At 45.0% G+C, this 27,657-nt stretch overlaps 1 protein-coding gene across 2 annotated transcripts in view; it reads right to left on the bottom strand.

Moving 5' to 3' along the window:
* The window catches only part of ngef (neuronal guanine nucleotide exchange factor), a 98,600-nt gene that overhangs the window by 3,618 nt on the left and 67,325 nt on the right, over positions 1–27,657 (bottom strand). For both annotated transcript variants that reach the window (XM_062067837.1, XM_062067838.1), the window contains exons 8-12: positions 16,195–16,324; positions 16,043–16,117; positions 15,857–15,946; positions 4,502–4,665; positions 4,259–4,417 (exon numbers count right to left, since the gene is read on the bottom strand). In XM_062067837.1, coding sequence (XP_061923821.1) covers positions 4,259–4,417; positions 4,502–4,665; positions 15,857–15,946; positions 16,043–16,117; positions 16,195–16,324 — 618 coding nt within the window. The remainder of the gene's footprint in view (positions 1–4,258; positions 4,418–4,501; positions 4,666–15,856; positions 15,947–16,042; positions 16,118–16,194; positions 16,325–27,657) is intronic.

Raw genomic sequence — 27,657 nt, 5'->3', positions numbered from 1 at the left:
CGGAGAGGACAGCGGCGTGTGGCGACTTCCGCAAGCTTTACCATCTGGTGAAGCAGGCTATCCAAAGCAGTGCAGGTATCATTAAAACTGGTAAGCTCCTTATGGTTGCCGGTATGCTCTTTTTTGTCATTGCACAAGTACAACAAAATGTCATTTTCACCAAATACACGTTCAAGATTGGACAAATATTGCACACAACAAACAGGAACAGTGACGGGTCACCACTTACAGTGCCCCGTAAAATGTGAAAAAAAGGTAGAGTCTGGGAGAGGATGAGTAAAAAAAAAAAGTCAATCTCAGACTGGGTTTCTATAGGGGAAGGGGTCACAAACTTTAAACACGGTTTTCCATGCCCTTTTTGGTTGTCTTCTACTCACAAATGCCAACCAATGGCACGAATGAAGAAATCCATTGACTGATGCAAAAAAGAAATAGAATGAGGCGGAATTTGAATGCCGACAGCCGAAAGAAGTGGTTGGCTAAATCCAGAGAGGTCCAAGACAAGATACCCGAGGATGAAGAGGACAGCATGGCATAATGAACCTGAAAAGATTGCTGAAACTAAAGATACTAAGAAGGCCTGGTCCATAGTCAAATCCATCGATGGCAACGAACTGAAAGAGACCGGGAAGACGCTGATAAACAAGGGCAGAGAGCATGCCTTAGACGTAGCAAAAGCCAATGCCTTTAACAGCGAATACGCCACGGTGAGTGGGCGGAAGAGTGGTAGGTCGAGCCGGAGGGCTGTACGAGAGCTTCGTAAAGATACTCTAAGACTTCTTATCTTCCCTCGGCAGTCGCTTGAAAGCCTGTTCACCCTCGAAGAACTCCAACGTGCGCTGAAACAACTTACACCAGGCAAGGCCACGGGTCCTGATGCTGTTGCTCCTGAAATGCTGAAACATCTACCCACAGCTGCTCTTCCTTTGCTGCTCTACCTCTTCCACTACAGCTGGCTTCAAAACAGGTGTCCTCAATCCTGGCGGGCAGCCGTCATCTTGCCGTTCCATAAGAAGGGGTAAGATCAACAAATGGTCGGAAGCTACCGCCCCATCGCCTTAACGTCAACGATAGTAAAGACGTTCGAACGTATGCTTGCAAACCGTTTATCATGGTGGTTGGAGGAACACTCTTTTTAGCCCCTGGCAGGCTGGTTTTCGAAAAAGTCGCTGCACCACTGATCAATGCCTGCGATTGTCCAAATTCATCATGGATGGGTTCCAGTTCAAGCCAAGTTAACGCTCCATTGCTACATTCTTTGACTTCAGCAAAGCATATAATCAAGTGTGGTGGACACGACTGCTACAAAAAATGTTGGAGTTAGGCATCTACTCCGGTTTGTGGAATGGGTGAATACCTGGTTTAATCGACTAGCCAGGGTGAAAGTTAACGGAACGACTGGACGCCGCCGCACTTTCAAAGGTCTTCCGCAAGGCTCAGTTCTGTCTCTTCTCTTTACAATGTTCATCAACGAGTCCACAACACTTGTCTCTGGCGATGCTGATGATTTGGTGCTTGTCTGCAGCGGTCGTAATAAAGAAGAAGTTGCGGTTAGATTGCAGCCCAAAGTTGACAAGGTTGCAACGTGGAGGACTACAAACCGCCCCACACTAAACACCTCCAAGACAGAAGTCGCACTCTTCACCTGGATAATGTTAAATCAACCTTCAGAAGGCCTTTGACACCGTAAACCACGCTATACTGTTGGATAAGCTCAGAGCAACCTCATCGAGCTGGATGCAATCTTACTTGGAGGGGAGGGAACAGGTAGTAGAGGTGAACGGCACCCTGCCCCCCCCCCCCTCTCGGTAAGCTGTGGAGTCCCCCAAGGCAGTATATTAGGGCCTTTACTGTTCCTAATATACAAACCCCGTTTCCATATGAGTTGGGAAATTGTGTTAGATGTAAATATAAACGGAATACAATGATTTGCAAATCCTTTTCAACCCATATTTAATTATAATAGAATTTAGAATAGAATTTCATGGCTGCAACACGTGCCAACGTAGTAGGGAAAGGGCATGTTCACCACTGTGTTACATGGCCTTTCATTTTAACAAAACTCAGTAAATGTTTGGGAACTGAGGAGATACATTTTTTAAGCTTCTCAGGTGGAATTATTTCCCATTCTTGCTTGATGTACAGCTTAAGTTGTTCAACAGTCCGGGGGTCTCTGTTGTGGTATTTTAGGCTTCATAATGCGACAAGTGAAGACAAGTGATGTGCAGAAAAAGGCGTCCTCCTATTAGGTACTGAGCAGTGGCTCAAACGAGGGTGCACAGATGTGGCTAAAGCCACAGTCCCCGATAATCAATCAATCAATGTTTACTTATATAGCCCTGAATCACAAGTGTCTCAAAGAGCTGCACAAGCCACAACGACATCCTCGGCTCAGATCCCCAACAGGGCAAGAAAAAACTCAACCCAGTGGGATGACAATGAGAAACCTTGGAGGGGACCGCAGATGTGGGGACCCCCCTCTCTGCGACCGGTGCAATGGACGTCGAGTGGATCTAGCATAATATTGTGAGAGTCCAGTCCATAGTGGATCTAACATAATAGTGTGAGAGTCCAGTCCATAGTGGATCTAACATAATAGTGTGAGAGTCCAGTCCATAGTGGGGCCAGCAGGAGATCATCTTGAGTGGAGACAGGTCAGATAAGATACGAAAGTACTTACACTATACAGAAACACACAAATAGGGATGGAACAGTTTATAAAAAAAATCCAAACCATTTGTTTGATCTATCTTGTGTGTTGTCTGGATCAAATGTATTTTCTTTTGTCTTTGTGTTACTAATCAGATTGAAGCGTGTCTGTGTAGTTTTGCCCATTACTGTAGTTCCTCACAAGTGTGCATCATGAGGAGAAGAAAAAGCAGGAGAGTTGTGGAGGCGTCCATACTTCAAAATGGCGAACGGTAATGAGGTTTACAGTAGTGTGAGCAATGATCATGGGGGTAAGAAATTGGTGGATTAACAGCAACTGTGTGCAAGAAGTAGAAGTAGCTGGACACCGTTAGGCGCATTTCCTCTGAGGCGGTGTACTGGGAACAGCTCAGGGTTGCTCTGAAAGTCTCAGGCCAAAATTAAGCACATGGTTCCAGAATCGTGCGCTTTACAGGGCCCCCTTGCTCCTGGTATGGCTGTCAGTAACACTTCCAACATGTCAGGTCATCAGCGGAGACCTCACTCCAGTGTGTCAATTGATAGTGCAAGAAGGAAATAACTCATAATATATCCATGTTTACATTGTTTTTGTTTTAACTGTAGTGCAGATAAAGTATGTGCTTCACTCTATGTTGATGATATACAATGCAGTTATTTTTTTGTTTACACTAAATCAGTGCATCTCAATTATTTTCTGTTACGCCCTCCCGAGGAAGAAGAAAACATTTTGCGCCCCCTCAAACCCACCACTACTACTATAAATAGCATAATTTGTCGAGAAAATTGTTGGAAGTACATCTCTGGATTTTATGGTATGCTTAACATTGAAGAGTCATTTTGAAGTTGTATTTTATAAAATATTTTTATAAAAAAAAAAACACCAGAGAAAAAGGTAATGGATTATTGGGACATAAAAAAAAGGACAATGTAAACTGCACAAAACCAAAAACCGTGATCACAAAACCATGATAAGATCCAAACTTTGAATTTTGTGAACTGTTCCACCCTTAACCACTAAGCATGCAGAACGCAGTGCACCTGAAGCAACAAACATACACAATGCAGAATGCAACAGGAATGAATGAACCAGCAATGTACTGTTACGCTTGCAAATAAAACCTACTGATTAACATCTCTAAAATCCTACAAGGGTAGGTGTGTAGCTCAGCGCTTAAGCCAGAGGTAAAGTGGCTGAGAATGAAGGCAGACAGGAAGAGCAATGTAAAGTAAGAGTGCTGGACAGGAACTAACCACAGAAGACATGAACAACAAAGTCCAACATGTATCATGACATGAAAAGCAGACCACTTTGGTTTCGCCCACAAGAGGACTACAATGAAAACATGACTGTATTTTTCTTCCTACGAGAAGAGCTATAATTTTAACTTTTATATTTGAATTAATGTAAAAATTCGCCCAGACACCTAAACATGGTCTGGGACCAGCAGCTGCATACTCTCAGTCTCAGTAAATGTCAATATACAGTAAAATAAATGATGTAAATTATGTAACCCTAAACTGCTGTCGTTGTCTATACATGTGATGTCACAGAAGTCTGTACAGTAGGCTATTGGATTCACAAACTCACATGCTTGAGGTCTTGAGCATGTAGTTCACTTGATGTTCTTCTTGGTTGTCCAGCAATTTAAGATTAAAAACATTAGCGAGTAGCTGGCCTTGGTCCTCCAGGTCTTCGGTTCTCAACATCGCCCGCTTACATGAGTCAAGAACTTGGAACCTGTCTCCGCTAAACAATAAAACAGCATTAACCTATTTTTCAGGATATGAACCAAGTAATGGTATTAGGTGAGAAAATGTCATGGATATTTACCTGGAGCTGCGCTTGGTGACCAGCAGTAGGTTGTTGAAAAGGAACAAGACAATGGGTTGATAGAGCTTGCGGCTTCGTAATGTCCTGGTGGTCTTGGGTCCTGCCATGAGCTGCACCTCACCCTTCTTTAGCAACCAACGGGAGTGGGAGATGATGGGTACGGACTGGAAAAGGTAGAGAAACTTCAACAATTGGATACACAGTGGATCCCCACCTTTTCATGATTTCGCATTTCTTATCTAAAATAATATTTTCCTTAATTGTGATAAAAACCAACCATTGTTGCCTTTTCTCTCCAAACAAGCCCGATTTTTCCAGTGTAAGCTGATCTCAAAACATGAAGTTGGTCATTATTTATGGTTGTCATAATAAAAGGGATACATTGAAGGATGTCCCAGTCAACATTTTTGGCCTCCGATCCCGATCCGATTTTTTGGCATCTGAGCCGATTTCAAGTCCCGATCCGATACTTTGTCAATAGTTCATAGAACTGAAAATAATTTTCAGGGAGTAACATAACACATTTTTTCAAAAACATATCTTCATACATTTATAATTTGCTAGTATTGCTGTAAAGAAGATGATATATCACATTTGGGGCCTTGAATGCTCCACACATTTTTTTTTTTAACAAAATAAAGTGGGAAATGCACATGAACTTAACAAAAGCGAAAAATTATAGGCTCCCATTAAAATAATTTGGGTTTTGCCTTCAAAGCCTTAATGTATCCAGAGACTTACTCCTTGAGTTTGTAAACAACAAAAACGACCCAACAAATTATTTTGTAATTATAAGAACAAGAACAAGAAAATAAAATGATCGCAAAACCTTTGACGGCTTCTCTGCTCTTCTCGATCATTTACTTTCTCGTTTTCCTTTGAGTTATCTCTCTTTATCCGCACGCGTTGTCCCCGCCCCCACATGCACAGAGGCCACATCACCGGCAGCGCAAGCAACAACACTAACAGGTGGACTGCTCTTATGTGCTCTAATAGAGCAGTCTTATCATTTTACTGATTAAACGCATCAACAAAATACAAATAAATGCTTTTTTCTAGTTTTTCTAATTTAATCAATCAATATACTTTATTTATCATTATCATTTATCTTTAGCCAATAACTGATCAGTGAAAAAATGCAAATATAGGCCCCCATACATGATCAGGATCGAACATCTCTAGTGATGATAAGCAAGCATGTACATAGCGACTTAACGGCATGACATCAATGTAAGATGATGGAGCCCTGTGGGGCTGTGGCAGCAATAGCTTGGATGTCAGCTTTGTACAATCCAGCCTCAAAACTTGCAGCAAAGTAAACACAAGATCATTGTTAAGATTACAATAGGCAAGGAGTGTGGTTTATGCAGATGCCTTATTGGAGGAACGCCTGCATCATTCGACTGGCGCCGCGGATGGCTGCCACAGTGCTCTCTTATAGTTTGCTGCCCTTCTTTGGTCTCTTTCACCATGGTATACCTATTAAAGATTGGACAGTCCTCTGCTGAACTCTTTTCACCAGTTCCTTTTGAAACAGAGGGTTAAGCGAAATTCTCATTGGAAGAGCAGCAGCAGCTCTATGTACTATGACAGAGATGCTGAAGACAAGGACAATGAGCATGCACGCTCATTACAGTAAACTGAGGCAGCATGGATTTTGCACTGCTTCTCCATCCATTCACATGGCGAATGTCTGCTTCTAAACACCACAAACGGACCCTGTAAAGGAGCGCTCGGGGAATATGAAAGGAGGTGGTATATGCTTCTACATAAACAAGAGTTGGTGCACAGATGTCGGTGTTGAAGCAGAAGTGTAGCCCACATTTGCAATTTTTTTTTTCAATAAACTAAACCGGTTTATTCAGTTTTCTTTGTATATTATGGTTGGTGTTAACATCACACCTCTGGCCTGCTTAACAGAAGCGTTACAGTACCTGGCTGGCCATGTTGCAGACGTGGAGAAAAAAACATACTGATTCCCTACTAACTCATGAAGTCCCAAATATAGAGAGCATATCAAGTGCCCCACCAGGAAAGCCAACACACTGGACTACACAGTAATGAAAGACTCTTATCGCTCTGTTACCCGTGCAGCTTTAGGACTCTCTGATCACTGTCTGAGTCACCTCATCCTGACCTCGAAGCTATCCATCCATCCATCCATCTTCTTACTCTTATCAGAGGTCAGGTCGCGGGGGCAACAGCCTAAGCAGAGAAGCCCAGAATTCCCTCTACCCAGCCACTTCGTCCAGCTCCTCCCGGGCATCCCGAGGCATTCCCAGGCCAGTTGGGGGACATAGTCTTCCCAACGTGTCCTTGGTCTTCCCTCTGGCCTCCTACCGGTCGGATGTGCCCTAAACACCTCCCCAGGGAGAAGTCCGGGTGACATCCTGACCTCATCTGGATCCTTCGGCTGCTTGTACCTTTGATCTTGTCCTTTCAATCATAACCCAAAGCTCATGACCATAGGTGAGGATGGGATGTAGATCGATTGGTAAATTAAGAGCTTGCCTTCCGGCTCAGCTCCTTCTTTACCACAATGTATCTGTTCTGAAGGTTTTCATATTTGTGTAAATTGTCCGTTTAGTTCTACAGATAGATCATTTCTGTTAAGGGATTAATAATTATTATTTATTCATATTTTCATATGTGTTCTTTGGGAAGGTGAAATGTTTTCTTTAAGTTGTTTAACCGTTGCTATGGTTACGGTTGCCATGGTTACGGGCAGTTCCGTTTCCGCCGGCAGGTAAAAAAAGTGTTAAAAGGGCTCCAGCATTGACAAGCAACGCAGCGTCGGTAGTTCACCACGGTTGCAGATCGAAGAAGTAACTACTCTAATCTTCTTATTTTCAGTGTGTCATAAGTGACAGTTAAGTGCACTAGTTAAAGATTAAGGACATTTGGGCGCTTCACGTTGCCAGTGGAGGTGAAGCTTATGTTAGCTGCTAGTCAGCTAACCGCAGCTTGCACGTGTTTGTTTGCTGCACAGTGACTTCACTAACGCCAGGTTTAGTCACGTTCGAATTAAGTTTATTGAAGAGACACTCTCCCCTGTGACTGTTTACTGTTTGGAGAGCGAGTGTGGGAACATTATAGAGAGTTTAGTTTTTTGCTATCGTGACTAGTCGACAGAGAGGTGACCCAGGACGAGGCTGGTTCTCCTCTCGCTCCAGACTGGACTCGTGAGGCGAGCTAAGAGGAAGCATGGCCGAGCCCCCCCCCCCCCCCCCCCCCGCGCTTCTCTTCTCTACAACGGGAGGGTCCCCCCTCTCCAACGCCCCCTTTGTATTCAGTAGTTGCAACTCACCCCACCCCACCCCTACGTGCACCAACGATTCAGCAGGACCACAACAGACTATCTTCTGGCCCAGCCAAGGGGCCCAGGTTGGACTGCGTGTGTATGTTGTGTGGTTGGTTTAGTGCGGGAGGTTCTATTGGGGAGGTAGCGTGTGAGTGGGGATGAGTGTATGAGTGTAATTAATGTGTGTTCAAAATGTCTGGTTGTTGTATGTTTATGTGATATATAGTAAATTCTTCAACTATGTAAGTTGTCTCCTCTCACTCTCTCCTAGACTAGATTTATTGGGTAAATAGTGAATAAGTATAGCATCCCCCCAAGGTAACGTACAGTCCTTCACAGGCTCCCGTACAGTATCCATACAGTGTCCGCATTACTGAAGACGCCACAAACAATCTGCCTGTTGATCTCACGATCCACTCTTACCCCTGAGGTACTTGAACTCCTCCACTTGGGGCAAGGTCTCCTCTGCAACTCCACCCTTTTCCGGGCAAGAACCATGGACTCGGACTTGGAGGTGCTGATTCTCAGATGAAGCCATCAGGACCACATCATCTGCAAAAGGCAGAGACCTAATCCTGCAGCCACCAAACCGGATCTCCTCCACGCCCGACTGCGCCTAGAAATTCTGTCCATAAAAAGTTATGAACAGAATCGGTGTCAAAGACAGCCCTGGCGGAGTCCAACCTTCACTGAAAACGGGCCAGACTTACTGCCAGAAATGCGAACCAAGCTCTGAAACCAATCATACAGGGAGCAGACTGTCAGACAGTCCTATACCCCATACTCTCTGAGCACTCCCCACAGGACTTCCTGAGGGACACGGTCGAATGCCTTCTCCAAGTCCACAAAGCACACGTAGACTGGTTGGGCAAACTCACATGCACCCTCAAGGAGTCCGCCAAAAGTATAGAGCTGGTCCACAGTTCCACGACCAGGACGAAAACCACACTGTTCCTCCTGAATCCGAGGTTTGACTATCCAGCGGCCACAGCTTCGATCAGCTGCCTCGACAATAGAGATACAGAACAGTCCACTCGGACTCAATATCCAGCACCTCCCTAGTGACATGTTCAAAGTTCTTCCAGAGGTGGGAATTGAAACTCTCTCTGACGGGAGACTCTGAGACGTTCCCTGCAGACCCTCACAATGCGTTTGGGCCTGCCAGGTCTGTCCGGCATCCTCCCCCACGATTGGAGCCAAGTCACCACCAAGTGGTGATCGGTAGAAAGCTCTGCCCCTCTCTTCACTCGAGTGTCCAAAACATGAGACCGTAAATCTGAAGACACAACTACAAAGTCGATCATAGAACTGTGGCCTAGGGTGTCTTAGTGCCAAGTGCACATATGGACACCCTTATGTTTAAACATGGTGTTTGTTATGAACAATCTGTCCAACAACAAAACACCCCTCCGGTTCAGATCAGAGTGGCCGTTCTTCCCAATCACGCTTCTCTAGGTTTCACTGTTGTTTTCAATATGAGTCAGTCAGCAGAACAAGGGAATCCAAAAATGGTGGGTACTCTATTGATTGGTGCAAAAGCACAGACAACAGTCAGGACCCATCCCCCCACTCGAAGGCGGAGGGAAGCTATCCTCTCGTCTACTGGGTTAAACTCCAACGTACAGGCTTTGAGCCGAGGAGCAACAAGAATTGCCACCCTAGCCTGTTGCCTCTCACTGCATGCAACGCCTAAGTGTAAGAGAGTCCAGCCCCTATCGAGAGAACTGGTTCCAGAGCCCTTGCTTTGAGTCGAAGTGAGTCCGACTATATCTAGCCGGAACTTCTCCACCTCGCGCACCAGCTCAGGCTCCTTCTGAGCAAGGGGTTTCACGTCCCAAGAGCTAACTTATGTAGCCAAGGATCGGACCGCCAAGGACCCTGCCTTTGGCTGTCGCCCAGCTCACACTGCACCCAACCTCTACGCCCCCTCCTATGAGTGGTAAGCCGATTGGAGCGGGAACCCACGTTGCCTCTTCAGGCATGGGGACAGGCCCGGCACCAAGCGCTCGTCATCAAGTCCCACCTCAGGGCCTGGCTCCAGAGGGGGGCCCAGGTGACCTGCGTCCGGATGAGGGAAATCTGATTTGTCGTTTTTTCTTCTTCATAAAGGTCTTTGAACTGCTCTTTGTCTGATCCCTCACCTAGGACCTGTTTGTCTTGGCAAACCCTACCAGGACGCCTAAAATCCTCCGGACAACATAGCTCCCAGGATCATTGGGACACATTAACTCATCTACCACGATAAGGTGGCAGCTCAGAGAGGACCTAGAAGCAAAAGTTTAAAAACTGTTAAGCCTGTATTAAGGACTGTGGAAAAATGGTCAATTAAATCAAAGCAGCAGTTAGGAAGTTTAGGAAGCTTTGTCAGGCCAAGGAGGACTGGGGACTGGGTCCGGTTCAAGCAGGCCACGAACAAACTGACCAAGGAGATCCTAAAAATAGGCTACACTGAGAAGTTGAAACAACGCTTCTCAGCTAAAGACTGCTCAGCAAATTGGAAAGACCAGTGAGAGGTCACCAACAACAGAAAACCCACACCCCACCCTGCAGGTAACAATAGACTGGCTGAGGACCTGAACAGCTTCTACTGGAGGTTTTCACAAACATCACCTAGTTCTCAAACATGCCCCCCAACACTCTGCCTTGCATGCACTCCTCACAACCACCCCCCCCCCCCCCTTCCCCCTGACCCCTACCTGCACTGTTTTCCTTCTGTTCACTACTTTTTTTCACCTCTCTTTTTTAAATGAAGTTGTTCTGTGCCTTTTATGTTGTGATTATGTACGGGTTGCGGCGCGCCTTCGTGTTACAACATTCTGTGTATGTGTTTGAGGCTAGCAGTTAGCATTTGTAGTAGCTGAAATGTCGTGAATAAAACTGATCGTTAAGCCGGTAGCTGAATCCTTTTTTTATTGTTACGTTGACACACACTCCAGAAAATACTTTTGTTTTTGCTACTCTCCTTTTAAAGCAACAAACTCAACAGTATTGTAGCGTCCAGAAGAGATGCACACCAAGTCTTACGCTCTTTTTAAACTTTTATTGAGCAACCTATACTAACACAGCTCACTTATCTCGTTCCTTCCACATCCATCCTCACTCCTCATTTCGGCAACAACAACACTTCCTCCTTCTTCGCCAATCACCTTACAGGCGTGCTACGTTCACAACAATGGGAATCATGAATACCACTCACTCAAGAACACAACATCAACCTCAGCAGGTCGTTACACTATCCCCCCCTTTCAAAGTCGCTCAACAAAATCTCTAAAGTGGGCTGGTCGCCGCCTCAGCCTCCGTGGTCTTGTCGGAGTAGCAGTGTTCCCCCTTCCTGGGGATGAAGTCACAGGAAGTGTTACAGCTTGTGAAGGCCAGGACGAGGTCCCTGGAACGGAAGAACAAGACTCTCTAGTCCCTGGGCTAAGGCCCATTCTCCCCGGTAACTCCACTCCTAGTCCTGCAGGAGTGCCCGTGCCCCGGTACGGTGCTAGCTGGTCGCGGTGCAGGACAACTTTTCTGCCACGGGGTGGGAGTTGGACCCGGTACACAACTTCCCAGAGACTTTCCAACACTCTACAAGGGCCCATCCAGTTGCTGTCCAGCTTCGGGCATCTTCCCTTTTTCCGTTGGGGGTTGTACACCTACACCAACTCTTCAGCGGCAAAATGTCGCCCTTTTTCATGCACGTCGCAATTCCTCTTTTGTCTACGGCCGCAGCTGGTTCCTGGCAAATTCATGAGCTGAATCCAGCCGGTCTTGTAGTCTCTTAGCCTACTCCACTCCTGGTGGACCAACAGGCGCACCCGGAGGTCGACCCATCATCATTTCGGCAGGCGTATGGTTCTCACGGCCCAGCATTAAAAGGGCGGGGGAGCAAGAAGTGGAGTCTTGAACTACTGACCTGTATGCCATTAACACGAGGGGAACATTGCAATCCCAGTCCCGCTGATGTTTAGCTGTGACAATTGCCAACTGTTGTCCCAAGTTGCGGTTAAACCTCTCCACAAGCCCGTCACTCTGTGGGTGCAGGGGTGTGGTCCGGGTCTTCCGAGAGCCAAGTTTCTCGCACAACGTTGCAAAAAGCCTTGACTCAAATTTTCTGCCTTGATTGGTGTGGATGATCTCTGGAGCACCGAACCTGCTGAACATCTCCTCCAACAGCGCGTCTGCAATAGTTTCAGCTTCTTGGTCGGGCAGGCTGTATGCTTCAGGCCACTTTGTAAAGTAGTCCATTACTGTGAGGATGTAGCGGTTACCTCTTTCTGTGCGAGGAAAGGGCCCGAGGACATCTATCCCCACCCTCTCCATAGGACAGCCCGCAGGGAATTGCTGTAGCTCTGCATGTGATCTGCCTGCAGGGCCCATCTTTGCCACGCAGCTGTCACAATGCTCGCAATAGTCAACCACATCTCTTCTGTGTTGACCCCAATAAAAGGCTTGGTGGAGGCGGCTTAGGGTCTTGGAGATACCAAAGTGCCCAGATTCCGGGGCCCCGTGCACCGCTTGTAGGACCGACTCTCTCAAAGTTTTTGGCACCACCACTTGCCAGCGGGTCTCCCCTGTGGCTGGTTCTCTCCAGCCTCTTTGTAGCACACCATCAGACAGACGCAGGGTTTCAAACATTGACCACAGGCCTTTTGTAGCACGTGAGAGCATGGCAATATCCTCCCACTGTGGTCGTCGCTGTCCAGACCCATGCGCGAAGGGGCCTGATGTCACTGTCCTCCTCTTGTCCAAGCCGTGATGGGTGGCTGCAACTGTCCATCGGTTGGCCCCCTTGCATCAACCACCGCACACAACACATTTGGATGGAGCCCCTCCAGATGTCACCAGTGACAGCACCGCTCCGGAGCCAACATTGCTGGCATCAGTGTCCAAGACAAAGGGGAGACTGGAGTTAGGTGGGGAGAGGATGGGAGCCTCCACAAGAGCTCTCTGCAGTGAGCTGAATGCTGTCTGACACTCTTTAGTCCAGGTAAACGACTCGCCCTTTTGCAGCAACCGGAACAGGCTAGCAGCGATGCAGGAGAACCCTTTCACAAACCGCCTGTAATATGACGCCAGGCCAAGGAAACTCTTCAGCTCATGCACCGACCTCGGAGTGGGCCACTCCTCTACAGCGCGCACCTTCTCAGGTACGGTGCTCACCCCGCCTCCTCCAACTCTGTGTCCCAGGAAAGTGACCTCCCGTCTCAAAAAGCAGCACTTCTGGGAGTGTAGTTTTAAGCCTGCTGCCTTCATCCGCTCCAGCACACGCTTGAGACCTGCCATGGCTGCTTCAAATAACCCACCATGAACCAAGATGTCATCAAGGTACACAACACACTCTTGGCGGGAAATGCCAGCGAGTACCTTGTCCATAAGTCTCTCGAACGTGGCAGGAGCATTGCAAAGACCCAACAGAAGCACCCTAAACTGCCACAGGCCCGTCGTGGTAATGAAAGCTGTCTTGGGCCTGGCTTAAAGGGTAAGGGGGACTTGCCAATAGCCACTGCGCAGGTCGAGGGATGAAAACCAAGAGGACTCGGCCACCACATCCAAGGCCTCGTCGATACGAGGAAGGGGGTAGGAGTCTTTTTTCGTCACCTTGTTTAAGGGTCTGAAGTCGACACAGAAGCGCCACTCATTCAACTCCTTCTTTGGGACCATTACAACCGGCGATGCCCAGGGACTCGTAGAGGGCTCAATAAGTCCAGCACGTTGCATCTCTTGTAGGACCTTATCAGCTGCGGCCTGACGGGCCAGTGGAAGCCGTCTAGGTCTCATCCCGATTGGGTGGGCGTCCCCTGTGTCACTATTGTGATGGATGAGGTCTGTCTGGCCGACATCATCTTCAGAGAGCGAAAAACAGTGCTTGTAATCTAGCAAGAGTTGCCACAGCTGTTCCTGTTCACTCTGAGTCAATCCATCACAGTTTTTCCTCCAGACCTCTCTCACAACTGCAATTCTTTCCCCATTGTCGGGTGGTACAGCATCCATAACGGGGGTCTGCAGCATAGCCATCTGTAGAAAAGTAGCAGGATTGACAACCGGGTTGACTGTCTTTTTGGCCGCTAATGTGACGCTGCGGCTAACAGAACAGCTTGAATGAGGGGGCTGTCTGCACATCTGGATAACATGCCCATCTGGGAAGGTGAGGGTACCCCTCTTGGCGTCGATGACACAGTCCAGTGCTCCAAGCAGATCCACCCCAAGAATGCAGTCTTCTAGATTAGCAACCCACACCAGGTGCTGAATAGATGTGTTCCCCACCCCAGAGTCACTGCAACTTCCCCGACCATTGGAGTCTCCTGTCCGATGCTGCCTCTCTCATTCCTCCCTCTCTTTCTCTCTTTGCGGTGAGCTCCTCACGTCCGGGATTCACACAGACATCTGCAGTCGCTGCCGGCACCTTAAGTCCCCAATCAATGTCCTTCCCCTCCCGTTCAATCTTGACAAAGTCGCCAGGAAACATTGTGGCACGTAACTCCTGATGGCGTAGCAGGCTGATCACACAAGCAGCGCGGTATGCGCAAAGTTTTACTTCTGACACCAATTGTAGCGTCCAGAAGAGATGCACACCAAGTCTGACGCTCTTTTTTAAACTTTTATTGAGCAACCTATACTAACACAGCTCACTTATCTCATTTCTTCCACACGCACGTCTATCCTCACTCCTCATTTCGGCAACAACAACACTTCCTCCTTCTTCGCCAATCACCTTACAGTCGTGCTAAATTCACAACAATGGGAATTATGAATATCACTCACTCAAGAACACAACATCAACCTCAGCAGGTCGTTACCGTATATAACGCTATGTCTGTACATGTTAATCGCTTCATTCCGAGACTATTAAATTTAGTCTCCCTCCACCACCAAAGTATAGCTGACATCGAAAACATGCGCGTTAAATTCTAAGTGGAATTTCGGAAAATGTGTTTTCATCTGCTACAATCTGAATTGACTATCGACATAAACTTGATCGGAATTACATTTTGATCCGAACGTGTGTTATCAGGACAGAATTATCCGAATTGCATGTTTACATGAAGCATTTTTAGGCTTTTAATCCGATTAATTGTGTCCATGTGCACATAGCTAGTGACACAGATTGCATATGACTGACAAGGGGATTCACTCCCTTCATTTGATTCTGCTATTGAACAAACACATTCAGGTGCTGAGCATGATGCACGGAGGGAAACCTCTTCAAAGTTTCAGAGCAAAGTTAATTTATTATTTGATTAATTGACTTATTGATAATCGGCCCAGGCCAATTAACACGCACACAAACAGAGGATTCTCTCTCCGTAATTCATCATTGTAATGATGGCCTTTTTAAAATGACAGCTGCACATCCATTTGTGCGTAACTGACTGTTGGCACGCAAAAATGTATGGAAAATATTGTTCTTGTGAATTTTTATGCCCACTATTTGTGGGAGTTACATTAATATTGTAAAAAAAACAAACAAGAATCATAATATGCTGATATAGATGCAAAACAATGGCCGCAAAATAGTTTCAGATTGGATAAATCCCAATGCAGCCACTAAATGATTACATTTGCATCCCCTTCTCTCAGTACTGTGGGCGTTCTAATAATCAACATACAGTATGACCTGCACATACATGAAGACATGTACACTAAATGAATTGTGTTCACTAGTTTGCTCATGTAGGAGACACAATCCTCATTGCACAAGTTTAGTAGATCAATCAGCTGTGCGTGCGCTATCAAGTGTTTTGGTACACGCAACCCTTTAGTCGATCAGGCCCTTTGTGTTTACATACAATAGTACTGCAAAGGTTTCCTAAGAATACATAGCGATATGCTTTCTACATGTATACCAGTAGCAAAACTACATACAAATAGAGTATACACTTTTGAATTACTAAACTTGAAACCCATAATAAGAAAATGACTTATAAATTATGACAGATACAAATACAGAAATAAAGGCACTTAATGTTCCTTGTTTTTGCTAATTTCTGGTAATATATTCTGCTCCTTCCGTTAAAGTAAAAAAAGGGCCCAAAATAAAAAAGGATGAGCCCAAGTATTTTGTTTACCTTAGATTTAAACTCTAATGTCTTCTCAATGCTGATAAGCTCCTCAGTGCGACTCATTTTTCGAACACCGTCGTTACACTCCTTGACAATCTGCAGAAGACACAAACATCCGTTTGTAGCAATTGCAATTAACCACTATATCACAATGATGACATTTCCATGTTCGCACTATTTATTGATGCTCACCTGCTCAAGTCGCTGGTGGGCATTAATTGCATTGGCTTCCCTCTCAGAGTTTTCTTCCGTTTTTTTCAGGATATTCTGTGTGATGCGAGAAGTCAGACACAAACATTTTCATCAGAACATAGTCTGGCTTTAAATCATGTTGGCATACTCACTTGTACAAGCAACTTGAGCCTTGTGATTCTCTGGAAAGGAAGGATGAGGAATGATGTAAAGGACAGTCCTCTTACACATGGATGGTTCTCCAATGTTGCCATGATCTCCCGGAATGTCTGGTTTCCCTCACTAGAGAAACAGACAGGTTTATTGCCCCACAGTCTCTAAGAATCTAAATGTACAAAAACTTGATGTTTCAAGTGAAAAATAGACACACATACATACACTCACACACATACGGACATACATACATAAACACACACACATACATCCATTTTCTACCGCTTGTCCCTCTTGGGGTCACGGGGGTGGCTGGAGCCTATCCCAGCTACATTCAGGCGGAAGGCAGTGTACACCCTGGTCAAGTCGCCACCTCATTGCATACATATAAAACAATATATATACACATATATATATACATATATATATATATATATATATATATATATATATATATATATATATATATATATATATATATATATATACACACACAGTTACATATACATATATATACACACACACATGTATATTTCTGTCAAAGATAAAGCGTCAAGTCGCCACCTCATTGCATACATATAAAACAATATATATACACGTATATATATACACATATATATATATATATATATATATATATATATATATATATATATATATATATATATATATATATATATATATATATATATATATATATATATATATATATATATATACACACACAGTTACATATACATATATATACACACACACATGTATATTTCTGTCGAAGATAATGCGTTAACCGAAATTAAGTAATAATGGCACACATTTTTCTTATGCGCGATTAATGCACAATGTCTTTTTGGACCTTCGGGCCGTTCCGTACTGAAGAGTCACAAGCGGGAAAATAGCGAGCAGAAATGAACAAAGAAAACGCCACATTATGGATAAAGACGGCATCACTGCAGCAAATGCCTGCTGCACGCGTCGATTTGGAGGTGGGTGGTGCTTAATTTCTGTGCTTAGATTACAGTTAAGGGGCATTCATAATACTGTATGCAATGTATATTGTTACTGTGACTGCCTTAGTATGATGGCATAAAAGTTCAACATAAATGAAAGACGGTAGGCAGGAAGTCTAAAGGGGGCTTTTTTTTAAATTATTGCTAAAAGTCCGACATCAAAACATGTCAAGACACCCTCTCAAACCAATCACTTTTCCAGCTTCAAAATAAAAGCGCTACTCTATACATCCGGTTTCTACAATAAAAATGCCCTACTTCATGATCATGCCTCGTAATGTTGTTCTGTTATTTGAATCTAAAAAAAAAAGTGAGAACATCAGTTAAGGATTATGTTCTGGTTGAGGCCTCAATTACCGAATGTTTAGCAGGCTGAATATTATATGTTATTAATAAATAGAGAAGGTTAGACATTGTGATGCAAATATATGAATACCAACATACAAAATCTGGCAAGACACCAATGCACTGCAGATACATTTTGTTTCACTAAAAGCTTGTTTATCTTTTTTGTGTAGAGCTGTTTAAAAAAGCATAATGTTCAAAACACATTTCATTAAAGCAAATGAAATGATGTCTAGTCATGGTAATAAAACTTGAAAATTAACTATGAACAAAATGCGATTAAACATTTAACTGTTTAAAAACACACAACATTCAGGTTGTGTGTTTCTCGTTGTTCCCATTGGGTTGAGTTTTTTGTTGCCCTGATGTAGGATTTTAGCCGAGGATGTCGTTGTGACTTGTGCAGCCCTTTGAGACATTGTGATTAAGGGCTATATAAGTAAACTTGGATTGATTGATTGATTGATTGATAGATAAATGATTTTTAACTATGAAAATTTTTCTCTTTTTTTTTAAAACTTATTATGAAGGCAGGGTAAAAATCTTAGTCTTATTCTTACAGGATTATACTGTACTTCGCAAAACAGGAAAGCAAAAATGACATGGGTAGCCAGGACAGGATGGTTGATGTCCTGTAAAAGGTAGGAAAAAGGAAAAAAAGCCACTCCCAAACTATGCTCCTGTAAGGGGCATACTGTGGCCCGAGAAAGAAATCTCAGCAAACATAAGCACACATTACAACATACAAACTCAAGCAGTGCAGTTTTGTGGTCAGCTTTGCACTGGGGGATGAAGCGCCGAAGTTGTGAGATGGGGGTGGGGTGGGATAAGCCTGGAGAGTCGCTCCGTTTGGCGTCACAGCCTTGTGCCTCACTCCGCAGAGTGACTGCGATAACACAGCTGGTTGCTGCGGAGACCGCCAATCAGGCTCCTCCAAATTGGTGATGATTCTAAGACACCTCTAGTGTGTAACTGTGTGTTGTGCTGTCATTTTGTTGGATCAACAGTTTAGTTAGCGTTCTGTGTATATCGTTAGGATTTTTATCAATAGCGATACAGATATTGATATTCCTTATCGATACTGATATTCATCGGTACAATATGTAATTGGTGTAAACAAAGATGTGAAAATGTTTTATTTTTATTAGCATTTTTAATAGCACAAGAGGTTGTACGTCACCAAAATGATGGAACATCTCACAGGAGGTAACTCTTTGTAGGCCTATTTTTTAAGTCCTCAACAAGTAAAGTCTATGTTTGCAGTGCAACGTGCAATGCAGTTATTTCATCTTTTTGCAAAGACCAAATAGATCCATCATTGGGTTTCTATTCATTAAAATTCCACTCAGCTGTAAGTCATATTTGTGTATGGCATTCATGCGCAGAGCACAAACCTTTTACATGATACATCATAATATAAATCAATACAATTAGCATGTTAAGTGGGTGTACATTAAAGCGAGGTATGTTTTGACGGCAAACGAATGCGGCGCACTGAAGTGACATCAGACAGCGACACGCGAACTGTCACCGGATGCTATCTTGTTTCTGAGCAACTTTATTGATTAGAGTACTTAAAATTTTAACTTTTTTGAGTGGATTAGTATTGACCAGTGGATTGCTGGATCGCAAGGAGGACGTTTGATGAAGCGCGGTAGTTAAGTAAAGCGCAATCACTTTGTACAGCCTTTACCTTTAAGTTAAAGTTAAAGTACCAATGATTGTCACACACACACTAGATGTGGCGAAATTTGTCCTCTGCATTTGACCCATCTCCTTGTTCACCCCCTGGGAGGTGAGGGGAGCAGTGGGCAGCAGCGGTGCCGTACCCAGGAATCATTTCTGGTGATTTAACCCCAAATTCCAACTCTTGATGCTGAGTGCCAAGCAGGGAGGTAATGGGTCCCATTTTTATAGTCTTTGGTATGACTCGGCCGGGGTTTGAACTCACAACCTACCGATCTCAGGGCGGACACTCAAACCACTGCGCCACTGATGTCCAGTACTGTGGAAATATGTTTGGATATGACAATCCGTTTATTTTAAGCTATCAAAATGAAATCAAATGTAGGCTATAGAACATTATGTATGCTGACCTTGAATTGTCACAGCAGCGAGACCTGACCACAGACGGCCTCACGGCACGGTCGAAAACTGTTTGTGTCCTCCATGCTATTGCCCCCGAGTGCTCCCAATTGAACCCAATTAAATGAGGTTACCATGGCAAGCGCGGAGCAATCTGCCGAAAAGGAAATTCAGCATGAACAGAGGCCAGCAGTCAATTAGAGAAAAGAAAATAAAAACAATGTAAACAAATAAGGAAATTTGGCTCCAACACTCCAGCCCCCAATTGAGAAGGGCAGGATGCCATGAACAATTCAAAAATAATAATAACAATGGAGCCATAAACATAAACAAATAATAATCATCTTTGAGTTTTTTTTTTATACTTCAGCTTCTTGCAGCAAGCACAGCTTTGTAACTGGTCTGTCCAGTGTGCTTGTTTTAGTTTTGACTTTAGCAGAACGCACCAATCCTTTTTTATCCAGAAAAAGTCTCCATGACTCTTCCAAGTAACCAGGAGTCACGTGGAGGGTAGTGTCTGCGATCAGTAAAATGTCATTTGGGACGAGACTTCTTCTCTGTTTGCTCCAACTCTGCCGCTCCTGTAGCAAAGGTAAGTACTCTCTTAACCAGCATTTCCAGAATAGGTCCGAGATATATTGGACTTGTCTCCATCTTCGTTTTAGATAGAGGTCTGATTTTTCGCATAATCCAGGTGGTAAAATTGGTGTTCCTTTCATGGTCAGAATGTGATTGGGAGCGAGGGCTTCTAGATCACAACCTTGTTATGGGGCGGTCATTCAGGATCGCTTCGACTTCACACAGCACCGTTTGAAATCCTTCGTCATTCAAGGTTTACTGTCGTAGAACTGATATCAATGTTCGTCGGATCGTTCTGATGAAGCGCTCCCATGCACCTCCATGGTGAGAGGCTGTTGGTGAGTTGAAGCTCCTGTGTTCCTTCCTCCTGAAATGCAGACTGTACTTTGCTGTGATTTAGAGCAGCGAGTGATTTTCTCAACTCCCTTTCAGCACCAACAAAATTGGTTCCATTGTCAGACCTTAAATGAGAGACTGGTCCTCTTCTACAAATTAACCCGCGTAGAGCATTCATACAGGAATCTGTGTACAATGAGTAGGCGACTTCCAAATGGACTGCTCTGCATGCCATACAGGTAAAGATGACCCCATATTGCTTTTCCAATGAACAACCTCTCTTGACCTCAACCGGGCCGAAATAATCAACTCCGACGTTAGTAAATGGAGGTAGGTCGGCAGCGATCCTCTCTACAGGTAGGTCTGACATCTTCTGTTGTCCCAATTTCCCTCTGGCGTTTACAGAAGACACAGTTTGAAATTATTTTTTCTTGTGGCTGCATTAGCACTTGTGATCCAATATTTCCTTCTCAGCCTGGAGAGTACATGGTTTCTCCCACTATGGTCCAATTGTTCGTGGATGTGTTTTAGTATCAGAGTGGAGATATGGAGATCTTTTGCGAGGATCTCCCTTGCAAAAGATGTCCTCTGACATTGCTGCTTTACTCAATCTCCCTCCTACTCTAAGCAAACCATTTTCCAGAATGGGGTCCAGCTTGTAAATGGAACTGTCTTTCTTCACGTTACTCTTCCCAGATTTCAATAAAGCAAGTTCCTGTGGGAATCTTTGCCCTTGAGTGAAGTGGATGATGGCTGTCTCAGCTCTTGAAAGATCATCTGGTGTTAGAGTTTGGTTTCCCAGTGAAGCTTTAATGCCCATAACTTCCTGATCCATTTTGTCATCAGTAGTAGTTTTCTCTTTTGACTCATCTCCAGTAGAGTCCTTCTTATTTTCAGGATCCAGGCAACTGACCTCTTCAAACGTTTCCAGTCAGAGAAGTAAGTGATCAGTTGGTTAGTAGCACTTGGAGTATCAACAATAACTACATTTGGGCTGAGCTCCTTTTTTTTTTTTACCTCAGGGTCCTCCGCTGCAATCCATACTCCAAGATATCAGCTGGCCACTCTTCCTCTTGTTTCTTCAGAAACTCAGCGCCTTCTATCCATCCTTTGTGTCAGTAACTCATCCACTTTAACTCCTCGAGGCTTTGTCTGCAGGATTTTGAGTGGTATTAAAGGCCTACTGAAATGAAATGTTCTTATTTAAACGGGGATAGCAGGTCCATTCTATGTCATACTTGATCATTTCGCGATATTGCCATATTTTTGCTGAAAGGATCTAGTAGAGAACATTGATGATAAAGTTCGCAACTTTTGGTTGCTGATAAAAAAGCCTTGCCTGTAGCGTGACGTCACAGGTTGTGGAGCGCCTCACATCTGCACATTGTTTACAATCATTCCCACCAGCAGCTAGAGCGATTCGGACCGAGAAAGCAACGATTACCCCATTAATTTGAGCGAGGATGAAAGATTCGTGGATGAGGAAAGTGAGAGTGAAGGATTAGAGTGCAGTGCAGGACGCCAGGATGTATCTTTTTTCGCTCTGACCGTAACTTAGGTACAAGGGCTCATTGGATTCCACACTTTCTCCTTTTTCTATTGTGGATCACTGATTTGTATTTTAAACCACCCCGGATACTACATCCTCTTGAAAATGAGAGTCGAGAACATGAAATGGACATTCACAGTGACTTTTATCGCCACAACAATACATCGGCGAAACACTTTAGCTTCGGAGCTAACGTGATAGCATCGTGCTTAACTGCGGATAGAAACAGAATAAACATGTCCCTGACTGGAAGGATAGACCGAAGATCAACAATACTACTATTACTTCTACTATCAGGAGACACTGAACTAAACCCTGGACCTGTAACCACACGGTTAATGCTGTCCCGCCTGGCGAAGCCTAGCAATGCTGTTGCTAACGACGCCATTGAAGCTAACTTAGCTACGGGACCTCGACAGAGCTATGCTAAAAACATTAGCTCTCCACCTACGCCAGCCCTCATCTGTTCATCACCACCCGTGCTCACCTGCGTTCCAGCGATCGACGGCGCGACGGAGGACTTCACCACGATCATTGGTGCGGTCGGCCGCCCGGAGACGGAGGAAGTCAACCCAGACACCGGTGAGGACAGCGGCGCAGCGGCGGACGGCGTTGTGTTGCTGTAGCCAGCCGCTAATACACCGATCCCACCTACAGCTTTCTTCTTTGCTGTCTTCATTGTTCATGTAACAAATTGCAAAAGATTAACCAACACAGATGTCCAGAATACTGTGGAATTTTGCGCTGAAAAAAAACGACTTAAGCTGGCCACCGTGCTGTTCCAAAATGTCAGTTACAATCCGTAACGTCACGCGCAAACGTCATCATACCGAGACGCTTTCAGCCGGATATTTCCCGGGAAATTGAAAATTGCACTTTATAAGTTAACCCGGCCGTATTGGCATGTGCTGCAATGTTAAGATTTCATCATTGATATATAAATATCAGACTGCGTGGTCGGTAGTAGTGGGTTTCAGTAGGCCTTTAATGTATCGCCATTGTGTGACATCAAATGTTTTGCAAATGGCAGAAATCATGTTTGCTACAAAAGTATGCAATCTCTTGTCCTCGTTTTTGATGTACTTCAAAACGAACGTGCTATCAGTCCAGAAAGAAGACTTCACCAGTTGAAGCTGTATTTCTGCTTTAATCATCGTGTCCACACGAACAGCAAGAGCAGCTGCAGTGAGTTCTAGACCGGGAATGGTCACTTGATTTAGGGGAGCAACTCTGGCCTTGCCAAGCATGAAAGACACATGGGGTTTGTTACGGTTGTTCCATACTTTCAGGTAGGTGACAGTGCCATATCCGTTTTCAGCAAAGTGGTGCAATTGACCATAGATGGATTCTCCAAAATCTATCGGCTTGAGGCACCTTTCAACCTTGAACTCTCATCACTCTTTCCAAATCTCTCAACCATTTGGTCCACTGCAGTTGGAGAGTGGGGTGAATGTCATCATCCCAACCATAGTTCATTCTACACGTCTTGTAGTATGAGCTTGGCTGGGAGAGTGAGCGGAGCGAGAAATCCTAAAGGATCATAGATTGAACTGATCATCAATAGATTTCCACGTCGAGTATGTGACTGTTTCTTGAGTGCCAGTTTGAACCTGAAGGTGTCTGTCTCCACACACCACAGAAGTCCAATAGCCCTTTCCAGCGGCAGTTGGTCTCTGTCCAAATCCAATTCATGCAGATTTTTAGATTGATCTTCCTCAGGAATGGATAGCAGCACTTCACGATTGTTGTTATCCACTTTGTCAAATGGAAGCCTCCTTTCTGACAAATGTTAGTCAAATCTTTGGCCATCCTCCTCTTCTTAAGGCATACTTTTGAGGCAATAATCCATGTAGAAATTTCGCTTGGCTGTGTCGAGTACATCGGGAGTGAAACTGTTGTGATTGTCCTCTGCAGTCTTTCGAAGGGCATAACAAGCGCAACTAGGGGAGGGCACTGCCCCAAATAGATGCACTGTCATCCTATATTCTACCAGTTCTTGGGATCATCGCCTTCAGGCCACCATAAGAACCTTAGAAAATCTCTGTCTTCCTGTGCCACATTGACTTGATGAAACATTGCTTTAACGTCGGTCATCAAGGCTACAGGTTCTTGTCCGAATCTGGTGAGGACTCCTAACAAGCTGCTGGTGAGATAAGAGCCGTGTAAAAGCTCCTTGTTGAGAAATTTTCCTCTGTACTCTGTGCCACAATCAAATACCACACGCAGAGTTCCTTTTTTGGGGAGGTACACCCCATGGTGTGGAATGTACCACACCTTCCCATCTGAACGGCCCACTTGCTCTTCAGGGATAAGTTCTGCATAACCTTTACTAATTACATCATGGAGAAAGGTTATATAATCTCTGTGAAATATTTCATCATTCCCAAACCTCCTTTTCAGACCAAGTATGCGTTGCCTAGCAAAGCACTGATTGTTGGGCAGAGACACATCATCCTTCCTTTTAAAGGGCAGTTCTAAAGTGTAGTGTCCATCTTGAAGCTTGCATGAATCAGTCATGACCTTCATAATAATAATAATAATACCTGGGGGGGCATCTCTGATGTGCCTTGGGAGAGCGTTCCAGAGAGAGGGGGCAGCCACGGAGAAGGCCCTGTCGCCCCAGGTTCGGCGCCTGGTCTTGGGGACCTCCAGGAGGCCGGCATCACTAGACCTGAGGGAACGGGACGGGACGTGTGGCTGGAGGAGGTCAGAGAGGTAGGGTGGAGCCAGGTTATGGAATGCCTTGTAGGTGGTGAGGAGTATTTTAAAGAGGATTCTGTATTTGACAGGCAGCCAGTGGAGGTCATGAAGGACAGGTGTGATGTGCTCTCTGCAGCGGGTTCCGGTGAGCAGGCGGGCAGCGGAGTTCTGGACATATTGCAGTTTGTTGAGGGTTTTGGAAGTGATGCCGTAGAGGATGCTGTTGCAATAGTCTAGCCGGGGTGAGATGAAGGCGTGGATGAGGGTTTCGGCAGCAGAGGATGTGAGGGAGGGCCGGAGATGGGCAATGTTTCTGAGGTGGAAGAATGCAGTTTTGGTGATGTGGTTTACGTGGGGGAGGAATGAGAGGGTAGGGTCGAAGATTACACCCAGATTGCGGATGTGGGTGGAGGTAGTGACAAGGGAGCCGTCAATTTTTAATGACAAGTCCTGAGTGGAGCGAGTGAGGGAGTCGGGGCCAATGATAATTATTTCAGATTTGTTGCAGTTGAGTTTTAGAAAGTTTTTTTGCATCTAGGTTTTTATGTCTGTGAGGCAGGTGGTGAGGGTGGAGTGGGTGGCTGGGGTGATGGTCGTGGTGGAAAGGTATAGTTGTGTGTCGTCGGCATAACAGTGAAATTGAAGGCCGTGGTGGCGGAGGATCTGACCGAGGGGCAGGAGGTAGATGGTGAAGAGTAGGGGGCCAAGTACTGAGCCTTGGGGGACGCCGTGGGTGACTGGGGCAGTGGAGGAGGTGCAGTTGTTGATTGAGATGAATTGCTGACGGTCAGAGAGGTAGGATTTCATCCAGGAGAGGGCAGTGCCGGATAAACCAAGGGAGGAGTGGAGGCGTGATAGGAGGATGGAGTGGTTGATGGTGTCGAAGGCAGCACTGAGGTCGAGGAGGATGAGGATGGAGAGGGAACCAGAGTCGGCGGAGAGGAGGATGTCGTTGGTGACCTTGAGGAGGGCAGTTTCTGTGCTGTGGAGTGAGCGGAAGCCGGATTGGAACGTTTTGTATAGGTTATTGTGGCGAAGGTGGGATTTGATTTGGGAGACAACTGCACGTTCGAGAATTTTAGAGAGGAAGGGGAGGTTGGAGATGGGCCTGTAGTTGTTGGGGGAGTTGGGGTCGAGACCGGGTTTATTGAGAATGGGGGTGATGGCAGCCAGCTTGAGGGCAGGAGGGACAGAGCCAGTGGATAGGGAGGAGTTAATTATAGTGGTGATGAGAGGTGAGAGTGAGGGGGGGAAGGCTATGACTAAAGTGGATGGGATTGGATCGAGGATGCAGGTGGAGGCTTTCATACCAGAAGTTATGGAGGATAGGTCAGTTGTGGTGATTTCGGAGAAGAAGTTGAGTGGGTGGTTGGAGAGTAAAGGGGGGGCATGATCGGGGGTAGGGGAGGAGGTGGGAGAGGAGGCGGCCAGTTCAGAGTGGATGGTGTTGATTTTTGATTGAAAAAATGATAAAAATTTGTGGTTGGGGGCGTGGTTATTTACCGCTAGAATTCACCAACTCGAGTATTTCATATATATATATATATATATATATATATATATATATATATATATATATATATATATATATATATGTATATATATATATATATATATATATATATATATATATATATATATATATATATATATATATATATATACATACATGTGTGAAATACTTGACTTTCAGTGAATTCTAGCTATATATATATATATTTATTTTATTTACATAAAAGAAATACTTGAATTATCTATCCATTAGATGGCAGTATTGTCCTGTTTAACTTCTCTGTTAATGACTGAGAAATCATTTCGGCCACCGTGTTCAATGAAGAAGTCTGTTCTACATATTTACAGGCAACATACACCTTCCCCTTCGAACTGTCCTGGATGAACTGAAATTCTTGTTCCCATTCGTTTTGGAATTTGCAAGCGTATTTATATTGTGGGAAAGCGGACGTGAGAATAGGCTGTCCCCACTCAGTCTCCGGTCCGCATTGAGCTGGAGGGGGCGTGGCCTCCAGCTCCGGCTGAATACCGGGAGTTTGTCGGGAGAAAATCTCTGTCGGGAGGTTGTCGGGAGAGGCGCTGAATAACGGGATTCTCCCGCTAAAAACGGGAGGGTTGGCAAGTATGTCCAGGAGACCTGCTGCTATTTTGGTAAAGAAGGTGGTGGTTGCATTTGTACCTGAATGGGCTTGGGGTGTGAAAGCATGGACTGTTGCTCTTGCCAAAATGTGGGTGGTTGAATGGGAGGTGGTGTCCTATATTGTAGTTGCCATGCTGTTATTTGTTGTTGCTTGGATGGATGGTGACTGTGGTGGAGGTGGTGGTGAAGCTTGGCTTGACTGCTGCTGTGTGGGGGGTTGATAGTCTTTAGCCTGGGCGTTGAGAGTGACTGGTGCTTTAGCCTTGGGGTTAAGAGTGACTGGTGGTTCCTCGGTTGTCTTTAAGTAGGAGTTCAAGCCATAAGATGCTGTATGTGAGGGAGCTTGAAGGCTGGGAGCTTTTAAAGCATCGGCGTGGCGAAGTTGGTAGAGTGGCCGAGCCAGCAATCGGAGTTACTGGGGTTCAATCCCCACCTTCTACCATCCTAGTCACGTCCGTTGTGTCCTTGGGCAAGACACTTAACCCTTGCTCCTGATGGCTGCTGGTTAGCGCCTTGCATGGCAGCTCCCGCCATCAGTGTGTGAATGTGTGTGTGAATGGGTGAATGTGGAAATACTGTCAAAGCGCTTTGAGTACCTTGAAGGTAGAAAAGCGCTATACAAGTACAACCCATTTATCATTTATCATTTTTTCATAAAGAAATACAATCATGTGTGCTTACGGACCTTATCCCTGCAGACTGTATTGAT

This window comes from Entelurus aequoreus, linkage group LG13, assembly GCF_033978785.1.
Source record: "Entelurus aequoreus isolate RoL-2023_Sb linkage group LG13, RoL_Eaeq_v1.1, whole genome shotgun sequence".
NCBI classification, from domain to species: Eukaryota; Metazoa; Chordata; class Actinopteri; order Syngnathiformes; family Syngnathidae; genus Entelurus; species Entelurus aequoreus.
Note: the sequence above shows the minus strand (reverse complement) of the source record. Positions and strands in the feature narration are given on the sequence as shown.